This window comes from Mastigoproctus giganteus, chromosome 1, assembly GCF_048544385.1.
Source record: "Mastigoproctus giganteus isolate SK-2022 chromosome 1, ASM4854438v1, whole genome shotgun sequence".
Classification (NCBI taxonomy): Eukaryota; Metazoa; Arthropoda; class Arachnida; order Uropygi; family Thelyphonidae; genus Mastigoproctus; species Mastigoproctus giganteus.
In genome coordinates this window covers 189,558,670-189,576,145 of record NC_143575.1, presented here as the reverse complement: position 1 = coordinate 189,576,145, position 17,476 = coordinate 189,558,670, and the positions used below count along the sequence as shown (strand labels likewise).

The 17,476-nt window shown below is 38.4% G+C and overlaps 1 protein-coding gene across 1 annotated transcript in view; it reads right to left on the bottom strand.

Annotated features, from left to right (window-relative positions):
- Positions 1 to 17,476, bottom strand: part of LOC150091385 (coiled-coil domain-containing protein 174) — a 132,919-nt gene that overhangs the window by 51,084 nt on the left and 64,359 nt on the right. The window contains exon 6 of the mRNA XM_090383621.1: positions 7,128 to 7,282. Coding sequence (XP_090239747.1) covers positions 7,128 to 7,282 — 155 coding nt within the window. The remainder of the gene's footprint in view (positions 1 to 7,127; positions 7,283 to 17,476) is intronic.

Here is a 17,476-nt window from a genome sequence, read left to right as displayed (position 1 = left end):
TGAAATTCGCTTTTAGACTTGCTTTGATCACTTGCTTGGCACTCAGGGCCAATGTTTTCTGTAATGTATGCCACTGCATCATTGATAGGCTACCGACTGACTGTACTGATGTTACTGCCAGATATTGAAAGGCATTCCAGTCAACCTGATCAATCTTCCACTGTGGTAACCTGAAAGGTAGACATGACTTTCCATTAAGTAGACTGGTTATCATGAGAAAGAGGTCCCTTCCGTACAGGTTCTCCTCTACTTCCCAAGTGAATAAAGGAAAGAGAGAAGGGGAGCATACAAAAATATCAATAGCAGAGAATGGGTAGACATATGGAAAAAGGTGTTAGTTCCCACATTTAGAAGGGAAAGTTCATTATCAGTGAGCTTATGCTCAATGACACATCCCCCCTTCCATTAACATCAGCACTAACTCACAGGGGTAATGTTATGTCCATTAAAATCCCCAAATAATAAGAAAGGGGCGACAACTGCATGATAAGATCATCAAGGTTGATGTCAGTCCCAGGTGGTAAATAAATGGAGCACACTGTTAATAAAACTCAACTGTAAGATGAATTTCCTCTGCTTCAAAATTAGTGGAAAGTGGAACAGATTGGAATAGGGTCTGGTTGCTTACAAGGATGGCAACTCCTCCATAGGTAGGTCCATTCCCAGTTCTGTCCTTATTTATGATGGTAGTATTATGAAAGGAAGGGTTTTCATTTGTCTTCAGATATGTCTCCTGCAAGCAAGAAAAGGGAAAGTGGCTCTTGCTTCTGCTCCTACTTGATGTCATCAGTATTTCAATGAATCCACAAGAATTCCACCACAGGAATTTAGCCATTATTTTGGCTTGGTGGGTCCATCAGGTGTCTTTCGAAGTGCTGAGGACTTGCTTTTCTCAGTCTTGGACTTATCTCATTTGAGGAAGTATGGACACAAAGAGTGCCAAGACTGTTCCATTACATACCTTCTTCTCCTAAACATCCATTTTTTCTTGGGAACTAGTGGGTGCTTCAGGTTTCTTATTCTTTTGTTAGTGGTGGAGTATTAGGAGGTACGAATATGGGAGTTGCAGCTGATTGATCTTTCTGTGCAGGTTTTTGTGAGCTTAATAAGTAGTGTATGATGGTAGTGAATGACTCTTTTGGTGGGATGGTTATTTCTGTCTGAGTTCCAATGGAACATCTCCCTGCTACCTTCTGAGCATAGGTAAGTTAGCATTAGCATTAGTAGAGGCATTTGATGCAAGAAAGCAAGCTTATGCAGCATCAGCCAAAAAAAAAAAAAAAAAAAAAAAAACCACTCCCACTTCACCCCTCTGTTTGTTCAAAATACCTGTCCAGCTGAGCCTTAAACTTATTTAGGCTATCAACTTCCACGACAAGAGATGGAAGTCTGTTCCACCAACCGCTGGCTAAAGGCAAATTTCCGCACGTCTATCCTACATCTGTCTTTCCTCAATTTGAATTTATGCCCTCTGAGGTGATTATTCTGAGCGAGAGGAAGAATCCCATCAGCATTGAGCATGCTCAAACCATTCATTGCTTTATACACCTCTATCAGATCACCTCGCTGGTGCCTAGTCTCCAAACACTGTAATTTGCAAATCTTAAGCCTCTCTTCGTAAGAGCACCCTTTTGTTCCATTCACTAATCTTGTTGCCCTTCTCTGTACTCGTTCCAGCAGCTCTACATCCTTCTTGAAATGAGGCCTCCAGACCTGTATACAGTACTCTAGGTGTGGCCTGACCATTGCCTTATACAAGGGAATAATCACCTCCTTATCCCTGCTAGAAAAATTCCTATATATCATTGACAATACACCATGAGCTACTCTTGCAGCCCATCTGCACTGCTCAGAGAACTTCATATCTGCCTGCACAACCACCCCCAGGTCCCTTTCATTCTCTTACCACTGTCAGTGCAATACCACAGAGTTGATACGTTGCTCTGGGGTTGCTGTTTCCCATGTGTAGTACTTTACATTTGTCAATTTTAAACTTCATTTGCCACCTCTCAGCCCATCTGCTCAACCTTTCCAGATCCTGTTGCAGCAGCATAGTGTCAGTAGTGTCCTTGACAACCCTGCCTACCTTTGTATCGTCTGCAAACTTCGACATTAAGCTTGATATACCATCATCAATATCATTTATGAATACAGAAAACAATAATGGACCCAACACTGAGCCCTGAGGGACTCCACTAATAACATTAGTCCACGACGAGCAGTGTCCATTGATTACCACTCTCTGTCTTCTCCCCCTCAGCCACCCCTTTACCCACAGCAGCAATTTGCCTCCAATGTTACACTGCTCCAATTTGTGCAGCAGTCTTCCATGTGCAACAGTATCAAAAGCCTTTCTAAGATCCAAGTATATAATATCAAAGTTATTCCCTGCATCCAGTTCCTTTGTGACTGCATCATAGTATCCAATCAAATTGGTCAGGCAAGACTTCCCCTTAACAAAACCATGCTGTGTCTGAGCTATAACTGAAGTCTTGTCTAAATGATCCTGCAGTGCTTCTTTAACTAGTGCCTCCATTAATTTTCCTGGAACAGAAGTTAAACTCACAGGTCTATAATTGCTTGTGTCAGCTTTTGATCCTCCTTTGTGAATTGGGGTCACATTTGCACATCTCCAGTCTATGGGTACCTCCCCTGAGTCCAAGGAAGCTCTCATAATTATGGCTAAGGGTTTGCTTACTTCCTTTGCTGCCTCCTTTAATATAACTGGATAGATCCCATCCACCCCAGGTGCCTTTCTTGTGTTTATCTTCAACAATTTCTCCTCCACTTTACTCTCAGTTATTACAAGATTCTCTAGCTTACTGCTAGAGTTGAATACACCTCTGGCTTTCCCCTCGCTAAATAACTCCTCATGTGTGAATGTCGATGCAAAATATTCATTTAGTTTGTTAGCTACCTGAGCAGGATCATCAACAGTTGACCCATCGATATCAAGTGGACCAATCTGATTCATCCCCTTCCTTCTAGAGTTTACATAAGTAAAGAACTCTTTGCTGTTTTTCTTTGCATCCCTTGCCAAAGATTTCTCGTAATCTGCCTTCGCCTGCCTAACCTCCTTTGTAACTTGGTTACAGATCAACTTGTATCTATCATAGGCTTCTGTGTCATGTGTTAAATTGTATGTATCCCATGCATGTTTCTTCTCTGCCATATGCCTCATCAGTTCATCTGACATCCATTTAGGTCTAAACCTTGAACAATATTTCTTAGTTGGTATGTAAAGTCTAGTAGCTTCCAAGATAAGTTCTTTGAATGCTTCCCAGTTTGCATTTACTGTTGGTAACATCATCAGTTGGTTACACTGTATAGAATTTAAATACTGTCTCAGTCCATCGTAGTCGCCTTTACGAAAGCAATAACCCTTCCCTTTACCCCTAATGGTAGTTACCTCTTTGAGTAAATCCCACTTCAGCACACTATGATCACTGCCACCTAGTGGTTCATTTATCTGCAGATTCTTAATGCATGAAGAATCACTACTGATAATCAGATCAAGAGTATTACTCCCTCTAGTTGCCTCCCGAACATGCTGATGTAGAAAACAATCATCCAATAAATCCACAAAAGCCTTGCTAGTGTGTGAGTGACCAGCCCACAAATTCCAGTCAGTTTATACTCAAGGATTTTGCCGCTTTTCTTGCCTCCAGATATAATACGTTCAGCCTTAAGTCGTTGAATTTCTTTTTCTTCCTTCCACGTCCAGCATGCTCATGAGTAAGTTGGCAATTAATGCAGATGGGTTTTGTAGCTGAACATGATGCAGTTTCATGGTCCTTTGAAGCAATGTCGAGTGCATGAAAAAGCTCCATGACAAGCCATTTGCAAGTGTCTATATTTCTGGCGATTAAAGCACCTTAGAGGGTATGGGATATATGGATGCACTGGATAATTGATATAGCCAGCTTTAATTTCATTAGGAGACTTTGGTGAATTAAATGTCAGGATGTTTCTTGTGGGGAAAAAAGTTTCTCTTCCCTATAGGTAAATATTAATTTTGCTTCTGCCATTCCTTGGGGTTTTAATTCAGAACAGATTTCCTCTTCGGGCACTTCCATGAGATCCCATTCGGCAATGACACCATGGAACGAGTTCAGTGTATTTGTGGGGGGGGGGTGACTGTGAACGGCATTCCCCATAGATGTAGCTTGGAGGAGTTGCTCTGAATGTTTGTCACTTCTGGTCTCTACAAGGATATCGCCTTAGCGAAGCCATCTGACAGATTTAGGAGAGACTGTCAGCCCTTCCAAACCCATCTGGATAAAAAAGGGTGACATTTTTCCTATACCTCCTATCAAGGTATGGCATTGATACAGTTGACCCTTGCAGGTGAACCCACTAGCCAACTGATTGATCCTAGCCGGGCCTTCCAGGACCACCCGTCTTGTCAAAGCAGGGGCCAAAGTGGCATGTTGAAGATCGGCTCCTCAACCACCAGGATCCTCCTTTCTGAATTTTCAGATGTCACAGTGCATGGAAAACACGTTGGATTCCTATGATGTTAGCCTGGAACCTAGGCTGTGAGTGTTAGATCCCAATGACACTAATCTGGAAGCCAGCAGCATCACTGGGAGGTCCCCTCACCATGTACAGGTGCCTGCCCACATCAAAGGGTAACATGTTGCATGCTACTGTTTAACACACAATGACATGTAACATCCACAAAGAAATTGGTAACACGTTACAAGCTACTTTTTTAACACACAATGACCTTCACATGTAATAATGATCTGATATTTACATCTACCACACTGAACTTTGCACTTTTTTATTATAAATGGTAACATGAAAATTATAAAAAGAGGCGGTGATAAAATGCAACCCTGACTCATTTCTCATTTAACCTTACCATTTCAAGTATTTCCTTCAACCCTCATTACACTTCAAATTTCCATTTTTTACACAAACTTTTTATTCTCATTAAAAAATTATGATCAATACACGTTGATCATAATATTTTTCTAAAATTTGAAAGGAAATTTCACAATACTACATGATTGTATACAATTACACAGCAACTTACCACTATACTGAATATTCTGATAATGAATTGGTCTAACAGGCTTTTATATGGTATCTTTTTCCTCTTTTCTCATTGTTGTCCATATGCTTTTTCTAGCTCAACAATTTCCTAGAGATTTCTGATGTGTTACTATAATTTGCTTCAGTATGAATACTCAATCCTGGTAGTTCCTATTAGGCCTAAAACCTGACTTCTTCCCCAATGTTACGTTCAACAATATTTTTACTCTCTCTTCTCTATAACACTTGCATAGTCTCTTGTCACAGTAAGGAATGAAATTCCTGTGTAATTTTCACAATTATATATATATACAAATTTGTATATACACGTATTACACGAAAATTTGTAAATTAAGAAACAGCAGTCAAGCCAATGGAAGTGAATACAAAAAAAGAAAGCATTAACAATAGCAACTGAATTCCTCTTCTATTTGTTGCTATTGTTAATGCTAATCTTTTGATGTGAAAGCATCTTTGGCAGCACTTACTAAATTTCAGACTGTAGTAAAACCAATTTGTCATGATTTTGTGATTTATGAATGATGTCGACTGACATCATTTCCGCGTCACCATTTATGGAAGTTACATCATTCCGGATATGACGTACTTAATCAAAGTTAGTGTGTTAGTTTCATTAGCCGACATATGACATCGGAAATGACATCTTTGACATCATATTTGGAACTAAATCAAGGTTAGTGAGTTAGCATCATTAGCTGATTTCATTGGCAATCAAAGTCAAGAACATTGTAGGTTTACCAAGTTGTCTAATCATAGTGAATAGATCATGCTTATGTTGAGCCCAGTAGTAGGTTGAGTTAGAAATTGTCCTTAGAAAGACCAAAATGTTTTTGATACAGCTGTTAATGTATTCTTTGGATTTAACTTGCCCATGGGTCAGTTTTGTATCTTTACCTATGTATTTGAAAGCCACCATGAAGGAACTTCTCATTCTCAATCTCATTATCTTCATTACTACGTAAAGGAGATTATCTGGAGTAACACCGCATCAGTCAGATTATCTGAGCTTGCTCGTTGTCATCATGAACAGAGTCACTTGTAATTCTCTCTGAACATTCTGAATTGTCCAAGATAAATGCTGGGAAAGGACAGTTCCTCTGTGTGCTCATCAAACAGTAGGCTCTGTTGTACTTTAGTTCTCCTGGGGCAATTCTAAGATATTTATCTTCACTCCACAACAACATTTGCTGTTGAGTGATGTGACTTTCCTCGATCAGAACTGCTTTGCTTATGTCAGCTTTAGTCAAATTAATTTCCATGCGACTGTCATCAAAGAATGACTGATCTATTGTGATTTGATACAATCGCTGGGGAAGCATGTTTACTAAACATAGAAGTCACGCTTTAACCACTCACTATCTTACTAACCCAATCAAATAGCTCAGCTTGTGTATTTTCTTGCATTTTATATGCACGTTTATTCATCAATCTCCCTTAGTAAGCAATAGACCATTGTGTTGACCGAAACAGGCACATTGATCACTTTGCCCAGAATGCCATATTGTCCATATGCATGTTTCAGGCGCCTTATTTGCACCAATGGTAAGCAAGGAAAAATAAGCCTCTCTGTCACTAAATCCAACTTTGGTAAATGAGATGGAATTTCTGGGAAGAAATTGTCAAAGCCTTTTGACAATTAGATAGCACTGGAATGGTGTTGTTCTTAAGTAATCCTCTGCAACTGTTACACAAAGGTATCCCGTGAAGGTCAAAATCAGGAAATGCAGTGTGCATCAATGGTATATCTTTAGCAGCTGGTTTCTTTATGTCGTTTTTGAACCATAGACGATTGAAAATGTAGCAAGTTTTGCAAGTTACAGTGTCTGGAGACTAGGCACCTGAGAGGTGATCTGATTGAAATGTAGCATGCTCGGAATGGTTTGAGCATGCTACATTATTTACATTATTTTCTATGTATATATAGAAAATAATGTACAATATCTGAATTAAATAAAAGAGATGCAAAACACCACCTTCTCAAGATATGCTCAAGGCTTCTCAACGCTTGCTATGTCCCATTCACTCATACTTCTGAATACAATTAAACATCCCTTAAAGCAACTTACCACTGTACTGAATATTCTGATAATGAATTGGTCTAACAGGCTTTTCCATGGCATCTTTTTCCTCTTTTTCCCATTGTTGTCTTTGTAATTCTTTTTTCATATCTTCAGACACCAGATAAGAATTAGTTTCAAGTGATGGGATCAGAGTTTGTTCCCTATAAATAAAATGGTATCTGTGAATATCAAAAAAAAGATATATCCCAATAACATACAAAATATATATATACAGGTAGTTCTCGACTTTACGATTTAATTCGTTCCTCGCGCGTGCTCGTAAAGCAGGAATTTATTTCCCGTAGATATAATGTTAAAAATAGGGGTTACGTTATCAACAATGAAATTAGTTAGCTAATTAGTTTATGTTTAAACAATGATTGATTTATTAAAAGAAATGAAAACGTAACCAGTAAAATCAAGCAAATTATAATAATAGAGAAATTATTTACGACTTACAAATGTTAAAGAATGTTTATTCTTCATCATCGTGACTAAATGCACACTTGTTAATCACTCTCATTATTGGCTCGGCACTCGTTGGTTTGTGGCACAAGGAGCCATCTTCTTCAGAAATGTTTCAAGAGGCATTTGTTTCCAAGATAATCTCTTTTAATTATAAATTTCACGATTGCATGCATAAGCATTTTTTAACGGCACACACACACAAATTGCAACTAACACGATTCACGTGGAGTAACGAGTTTACGAAGCTTAAAAAAAAGGAATGAAGAGAAGATTCTGAAAATTTATTTATGTTTTTTATACAATTGAAGATTTCAGTAATTGGAAAACACATTTCACCATAATTATGTAAAAAACCACAAATTCCAGCTATCAGTATTTTCACTATGCAACTACAGTACTTGTTTATAATTGCTTGCACTAACAGAAAAACCCAATAAACTGGAAAGTGCAAATTGTTTTTGTTTTATGGTCGTGACCTCCAGAAATGTACTTTAGAAAAATATCACAAAGGCATTTAAAATTGACTTTTATAACGGAACACATGATAATGATGAAAGTGTAGCGCATTTTAATGATTTGAATTGGTAACTAATACAATTTACAACCCATGCTCACGACCATTTATATGCCCTTAAGGTCACACTCGTGACCTTAAAAATTACATTTTAGAGAGATAAATAGCTTAGTTATACAGCGAAAATTTCAACTTCCCAGATCTTGAAACAAATTACCAAAAAACAATGTGTTATTGGGTTCACATTACGATATTTTAACAATACGATGGTGTTTCTGGAACGGATTAATATCGTAAAGCTGGATACACTGTATTGTATAGCTATGCACGTGGTTTGAAATGAGGCATTTATGAATGTTTAGCATTCATTTTTTGCAATTAATGTTCATATTTTTGATTTTGTTGATTCTTGATACTTGGGAGAAAAAAAACTCGTAAACCCGTGAAGCAAGAACTGCCTGTACATTACTACAGTAAGTAATAAGTATAAAGATATTATGAAAGTATTATAATGAATATGTATTATCATATATGTATTATGGATTAGGGCCACTACCACTGCAATTTAACTCTACAACCATATAGAAGTTGAAGAGAGTCTGCATAAAAAATGACATATCCAAGTGAAGCTAGAGAGTACATAAATACTAATAATTAAATTGGAATATCTATGTATATAATATTAAAATATCTCTATATAAAACATACTGCTATATATTCAATCTAAATTACTTCTTCAAGGATCAACCAACAAGACCTAGAGGAAACATAACAATATTCACATATTCTGTTTCTGTTATAATCATCATCCCTACTTAAGAGTTAAATTTTGAATTTGGATTTTATGGCTAGGCCAAATGAATAATATAAAATTGTAGTATTATTATGCATATATGATTATTGTTGATCCAAAGTTCTCTTATTCAATGACCTGCAAAGAGACATGTGAAAACTCATAGGAACCTGGGGTGACATTTTGATCCTTTTCAACAGAAAATACTGAATTTTTAAAATTTCAAGTTTAGCATTAGCAAAAGCACATGATGCAAGAAAGCATGCTTATAAGCAAAACCCAAAAAAAAAAAAAAAGCCTTATTTCACCCATCCACTCGCTCCAAATGTTTGTCAAGTTCTGCCTTGAATCCATTTAAGCTATCAACTTCTACAATGACAGATGGACGTTTGTTCCACCAATCAATCACCTGCTGCTAAAGGCAAACTTCCGCACATCTATCCTACAACCGTCTTTCCTCAATTTGAATTTATGCCCTCTCAGGTGATTATTCTAAGCAAGAGGAAGAATTCCATCTGCATTGAGCATGCTCAAACCATTCAACGCTTTATACACCTCAATCAGATCACCTCACAGGTGCCTAGTCTCCAGACACTGTAATTTGCAAAACTTAAGCCTTTATTCGTAAGAGCACCCTTTGTTCAATTCACTAATCTTGTTGCCCTTCTCTGTACTTGTTCCAACAGCTCTACATCCTTCTTAAAATGAGGCCTCCAGAAGACCTGTATACAGTACTCAAGGTGTGGCCTGACCATTGCCGTATACAAGGGGATAATCACCTCCTTATCCCTGCTAGAAAATTTCCTGTATACGATTGACAAGACACCACGAGCTACTCTTGCAGACTGTCTGCACTGCTCAGAAAATTTCATATTTGCCTGCACAATTACCTCCAGGTCCTTTTCATTCTCTACCACTGTCAGTGTGGTACCACAAAGTTGATACTTTACTCTGGGATTACTGCTTCCCATATGTAGTACTTTACATTTGTCAATGTTAAACTTCATTTGCCACATCTAAGCCATCTGCTCAACTTTTTGAGATCCTGTTGCAGCAGTGTCATCTCCTTAGTGTCATTAAAACCCTGCCAACCTTTGTATCGTCTGCAAACTTGGACATTAAGCCAGATATACCATCATCAATACCATTTATAAATACAGAAAACAACAATGGACCCAACACTGAAACCTGAGGAACTCCACTAATAACATTAGTCCATGATGAGCAGTGTCCATTGATTACCACTCTCTGTCTTTTCCCACTCAACCATCCCTTTATCCATAGCAGCAATTTGCCTCCAATGCCACACTGCTCCAATTTGTGCAGCAGTCTTCTATGTGCAACAGTATCAAAGGCTTTTCTAAGCTCCAACTATGATATCAAAATTATTCTTTGCACCCAGTTCCTCTGTGACTACATCATAGTATCCAATCAAATTAGTCAGACAAGACTTCCCCTTAACAAAACCATGCTGTGTCCGAGCTATAACTGAAGTCTTGTCTAGATAATCCTACAATACTTCTTTAACCAGTGCCTCCATTAATTTCCCTGGAATAGAAGTTAAACTAACAGGTCTGTAATTACCTGTGTCTCCCTTTGATCCTACTTTGTGGATTGGGGTAGCATTTGCACATCTCCAGTCCATGGGTACCTTCCTGAGCCCAGGGAAGCTCTCATAATTATGGCTAAGGGTTTGCTTACTTCCTTTGCCGCCTCCTTTAATATAACTGGATAGATTCCATCCACCCCAGGTGCCTTTCTTGTGTTTATCTTCAACAATTTCTCCTCCACTTTAATCTCAGTTATTACAAGATTATCTAGCTTACTGCCAGAGTTGAATACACCTCTGGCATTCCCCTACCTGGATAACTACTCATGTGTCAATGTCGATGCAAAATATTAATTTAGTTTGTTAGCTACCTGAGCAGGATTATCAATAGTTGAACCATCGATATCCAGTGGACCAATCTGATTCATCCCCTTCCTCCTAGATTTTATATAAGTAAAGAACTCTTTGCTGTTTTTCTTTGCATCTTTTGCTAAAGATTTCTCATAATCTGCCTTCACCTCCCTAACCTCCTTTGTAACTTGGTTACAGACCAGCTTATATCTATCATAAGCTTCTGTGTCACATGTGAATTTATACGTTATCCCATGCATTTTTCTTCTCTGCCACATGTCTAATTAATACATCTGACATCCATTTAGGCCTATACCTTGAACAGTATTTCTTAGTTACTATGAAAAGCTTAGTAGCTTCCAAGATTAATTCTTTGAATGCTTCCCATTTTGAATTTGCTGTTGGTCCCACCGTATAGAAATTAAAAATTGTCTCAGACCACCGCAGTCACCTTTACGAGAGCAAAAACCCTTCCCTTTACCCTTGATGGTAGTTACCTCTTTGAGAAAACCTCACTTCAGCACACTGTGATCACTGCCACCTAATCGTTCCTTTATCTGCAGATTCTTGATGCATGAAGAATCACTACTGATAATCAGATCAAGAGTATTACTCCCTCTAGTTGCCTCCCGAACATGCTGCTGTAGAAAACAATCATCCAATAAATCCACAAAAGCCTTGCTAGTGTGTGAGTGAACAACCCACAAATCCCAGTCAATATCCGGGAAATTAAAATCCCCCATTATAAGACACACTAATTTACTGGCCCACTCTATTTCTCTGCACAATTGCTCATTATACTCATCAGATTCATTAGGCCTATAACACACACCTACTCTCATTTTTCCTTTCCTAGTGCTTATGTCACATACCAAACAGACTCAAAATTGCATTGTCTACCAACATCAATTGGATGCACTTCCTTAGATTTTATGTGTTTCTTAACTAACAGCATAACCCCTCCTCCCTTCCTGCCCTGCCTATCCTTTCTGTACACATTGTACTCCCCAAATTCCAGTTCTGCGCTGCTTATGTCTGTGTGACAACATGTCTCTGATATCCCAACAATATCTGCCTTTGATGTCTTGACAAGCACTTCAAGCTCATCAAATTTATTAACTATACTCTTACCATTGACATACATGCAAGTATACATGCACCTTGTTTCTACTCTTAGTTATCCTAACACAGTGCATGTATTTATTTGTTCCACTATGACTCCGAGCAGTCCTGGAAATTCCCATTGCCTTGCTTTTGAGGCTGTTGCTCAATTGCATTTCAATAGAAGTAGTGCAAGAATCACTTTTACAGTAGCCAGATTAATATTATATATTAACAGTAGCCAGTGGCTACTGTTAATCTATTAGTTCGTGTATCCCTCCCCAAGCTAGCAGTTTTCTGACCCACCTAACTCTGCCTCAATAGCATCAGTAAATATTCTTGCACCCTTTCTATTTAAGTGTATTAACAAGCACAGACCAGGCTGAGAAAAATTCTGCCCCTTGAACCTTGCACAATCTCTACAGGGCAGAATTGATCGACAAGGCTCTCATCATATACTCCCTCCTATCATGTCTGGGCAGAGTTGCAGACACTTTCAAATTCAATCCTAACTCATGGCTTTTTTTCAGCATTGTCTTGTATTTGTTAAGTAATTCTGCCGGTCTCCTACTCTTAATATCATTAGTGCCAACGTGTACAACGATATCACCCTTTGTGCCCTTAAAGGATGATATCTGCCCTACAACGTCATCAACCTTTGCCCCTGGCAGACATACCCTGGTCCTGTTCCATCTATCCTCTTTGCACAATATGTTCCCCGTTTCCCTGACTATAGAGTTACCTACAACAACTAGTTCCTTTGGGACCAGCGCATTGTTGTTATTGTTGTTGTTATTTTGGTTTTCAGGAGCATTACCAACTAAGGCCATATTGCCCCGGTATATGCGGTGGTCATTCCCTGACCTTTCCGCATCCTCCGTATTTGGTGGTGACGGGCTCGAACCCCGGTCTAATCAAGAAACATATGCTACACACTGCTGCTCCTTCCCACCTGGCTACGGAGGCGCCAGGGGACCAGCGCATTCTGCCTTGGGGGTTGCCGCTGTTTTGCATGATGTTCAAGTGCAAGCTCTGGCATTGGATGTGGGCAGCTGAGAGCTCGATGGGCCCCTCAATTTAAATTTTCGAGGGCATCCACCCTGTCCTCCAAGCTCTCATATAAGTCCGTAACAATGCCAAGTTGGCGCCTGATTTCCTCGCCCTCCTTACATCACGCACACACAAAGACATTCCCCTTGGCAATATCATGTCCCATTCCTGACTGCTCCACAAACATCAAACAAGCAGTGCATTTCAACAGACTGTGATTCAGAGGACAACCGCACCCCCCCCCCCTCAGTCCTTCCCTGAGCCACAGCACTTCCACTAGTTTGAGCCTTTTGCTTTGCTGCTCTGGTCTAAGTCATGATTTCTATTTAAGTTCAATAAAATTCCAATACAAAATATAATCCTAAACCTATATCCCAATGCAGTTATAACACTATATATATATGTATTTCGGTATCGAATATTATCTCCAAGTTACTTTATATGACTTTCTTATCCCCTGTTAACTTATATGTATCAATTCATGACGCCACGATTGTAATAACTAGGTCGCTATATTTATTTAATTAAAAAAGTACAATTCAATTGACAATGAAATTTAATAAGATTAATAAATTTTACTGATTAATTGATACTACTATACTCGCTATCTAGTTTTCCGTTAAACCTTATGCTAGCACACGTATCGTATAACAATGGCGGCAAGTTACGAAAGGTTAATCTACGGACACGGGTATTATTTACTTTCCAAATCGCGCTATCTAAATTAAAAATAAACCATGGAGCTAGACTAGGTCTATAAGCTACTTATAGAAAATAATTTAATCTAACAATTAAGTCAATAAAGAGGCTAAGTATAATTAAAAACCTTTAATTCGCGGGAGCTGCAAAACCTGTCCACACATGGATTCCATACCCTTACTGATACTAAGTAATAATCTACAAAATCTCGTATCTAAATTCAGTTTAAACTAAAGTATTGTTACTAGGAATATAAAGCAACTCTAAAAAATAAATTAATATGCCAATTTAAGTTAATAAAAAAGCAGAAACTTCTCTATTTGCTGGAGCTGTAAAAACTTCGCCTATTCACATGTACTCTTGCACCCACTCTCTATCTAATAACTTTAGATATCGGCAATAATAATCTATGATAAAAATTGCATCATCTATTTTTCATAGCACAAGCAAATGAAAAGACAAAAGTCCTAAGGCACTTATTCTCTTTTTCTCTAAAGTTGTATTGGTGACCACCAAGAATTGGCTACACAATGAATAAGTAACTCTTTTCTAAATAAGTTCAATTTTAATTATTCTTTGAGTAGTGGGAAGGAGTGGTGCCACTCCTTCCCACTACTCAAATGGCCATATCAGTGCTTTTTAGTACCTTATCCGTGGAAGGCTAGGCATCTCCATTAGTGCAGCACCACAACACAGTGATGACTAATTCACAAGATGTGAGGCAGCGCCTCCGTAGCCAGGTGGGAAGGAGCAGCAGTGCATAGCACACGCTTCTTGATTAGACCGGGGTTCGAGCCCGTCACCACCAAATACGGAGAATGCGGAAAGGTCAGGGAATGACCACTGCATATCCCGGAGCAATATGGCCTTAGTTGCTAATGCTCCTAAAAACCAAATAACAAACAACAATAACAAACAAGATGTGAGATGACAGAAAGCATAAAAACAAATGTTCCCAAATTTGAGATAGTTCAGGTGGTCAACTTGACAACTTGAGAGAATGGGGCCACTGAAAAGAATATATAGAAAATTCACACAGCAGAACTGAACACCCATATGTTAGCAAATGGAGTGAGTTTGCAAGAGAATAAATAACCTGCACCTTTTTTTAGACAGCATCTAGGAATAGAATGGAGGTATATATAATTGTGATTTACACATTTAACAGCAGATTAGAAGGAAAGTAATGCCCAGTATTTATGAGAAAATCTTATTTTTGAGTCACAGCAAACAATATTTGTGATATGATTATGCCAAGAAAGTTTTGATGTCAGTTTTATCTCCAGTCAAGTTGTGTTTTCTTAGCTCAAAATCTGTTTACTACTGAAGATGAGCATGAACGTTGCAGACCCGTGTTTTCGATAAATAAAAGCAGATCAGTTAGTGTATAATCTCACTGCTGCTTCTCTACCAGATAATTGGATAACTGGTCTGCTCTCCAGATGACTGGAGAAAGTCTGAATTGTGTGTGTGTACGGGGACACTATCAAGGCCATGTTACATCAAGAAGTTGGGTTATTCCTTCCATATATCTGCCATATCCAAATTTCATTACTTTCAACCTGTCCTCTGCACCTTTTCTTACTACTGAATACAACACAAACACTCAAACTAATAAACTTATCTGCAAAAAGATCTAAAACTCCCAAACACTTCCTTGTTCATTCCACAAATACGTATATCTGGTTTCAGTTCCAATCTCAATGATGTCCATTTCCATTAAAGTCTGCCAAGCCCCACTTACTTTTTCTGACAGAATCCCAATTAATAGATGATTCAACCACTACTCATCTCAGTTGTCCTAATTATTCTCTGTATGATTCCTTTCCCTTCAAAGGTGTCCTCCACACCTTTGAAGGGAAACAACAACCTGTCCTCCGCACCTTTTCTTACTACTGAATACAACACAAACACTCAAACTAATAAACTTATCTGCAAAAAGATCTAAAACTCCCAAACACTTCCTTGTTCATTCCACAAATACGTATATCTGGTTTCAGTTCCAATCTCAATGATGTCCATTTCCATTAAAGTCTGCCAAGCCCCACTTACTTTTTCTGACAGAATCCCAATTAATAGATGATTCAACCACTACTCATCTCAGTTGTCCTAATTATTCTCTGTATGATTCCTTTCCCTTCAAAGGTGGCTTGCGTATACGTCCACTCTGACATTCCCCGAAAGAGACTTGGTAATTTGGAATCTCCTCTTTTTGATCTTCTTGGCTAAATCTCTCTACACCATTCTGTCAAATTCATCTGTTGCTGATATTGTACTCCAAAATCCACTAATCACTTGGAACTCTTTGACTTCCTTTCTTTAAAACTTGGCTTTCTCCAGTCCAACCTTCTTTACAGTGAGCTAATTTTTCTTGGTGATGTAGCATTCATAACTTAGTTGGCTTCCATTTTCTAGTCACATGGATCCAGCTGGTTGAGATGCTGAGGCATTTGCAATTACTAATAATCTCACACGTATTGTTCATTTACCTACCAGAATACCAGACAATGCTAACCACACACCTTTGATTTTTTTTCTCACAAACAACCCTTCTATGTACATGGTCAAAATGAGAGCTCCTCTATGTACTTCAGATCACAACTCGATGATGGTCTATTTGCCAATGGAGCCTTTTTCTGATGGCTCTTCTCAACCTCATGTTGTTGAGTATTACAAGATTGAAAAATGCAGAATTTCTACTCTTTTTTTGCTGGTTATATTAATTTTTTAAATCTTCTGATGTCAATGTATGCTCAGATTGTGTCAGTGAAATTTTTTTTGTAGGAAATCTATTCAACACTCCACCTTAAAATCCTATCCTTTATGTAAACCTTGGTTTCCCAATAAATGCACTAAGGCTGTTCAACAGAAGAATGTTGCATATTGCAATTGGCTTGCGTCCAAATGTCCAGAATGCCTGCTATAATTGTAAAGCAGTTATTAATCACTCCAAACTATATTTTAAACAAGCTAATAGGATAAAACTTTCTTCTCGTCCAAATGGTATTTCAGCATTCTGGTGTCTCATCAAAGCTACTGGCTGCAACTTTTGCTCATCTCTACTCCCACTTCTGTTGAAACCTCATGGTTCTATTGCCACCTCAGCTAAAGATAAAGTCAAGCTGCTAGCGTCCTACTTTTCTTCTAACTTGCGTATTTATTATCTTGATAAACCACCTCCTACCATTTCCAGTACACTACATTCAATGCCTCCTGTGGTCTTCTGTAAAAAAAAAAAAAAAATGTTAGAATACTATCTGACCAGTCTTGATAGTATTTCTCAAAACAGTGGAAGTTCTGATGGTGGTTCTCAAAACCTGTGCTCCTTAACTTGCTTTTATTCTGTGTCACCTTTTTACACTTTCTTATTCCAACAGTATTTCTTCTTCTGCTTGGAAATTTGCTCATATCCAGCCAGTTCCCAAAAAGGTTGACAAATCCTTCCCATCCAATTATTGTCCCATTGGACTTAGTTGGGCTAAGGTAAAGAAAGCCAACATGAGAATGACAAGAAACATCGGATAACTTAAGCAGAAAATTAGTTTCCAGACACCAGACTCTAGCGCTGCTCGCTCGGTAAACAGACAGTAGGTGTTATCGGTCTGGAGCCAAAATCGAGAAGGATATATTGATTGACAGGTAGGCGTGGCAAACGATGAATTGATTGGTGGTGGGGGCAACAGATGACAAGCTACTGTGTAGTCATTGGTTGGCATTATAATATTTATAGTATTTATGAGTAAAGAATGGTGTATAATAGTTTCGTGATGAACGGTTAACAGGTAATAGTAGCGATGAATCTTTTAAAGATGGAAGAAATTTGTAAGGAA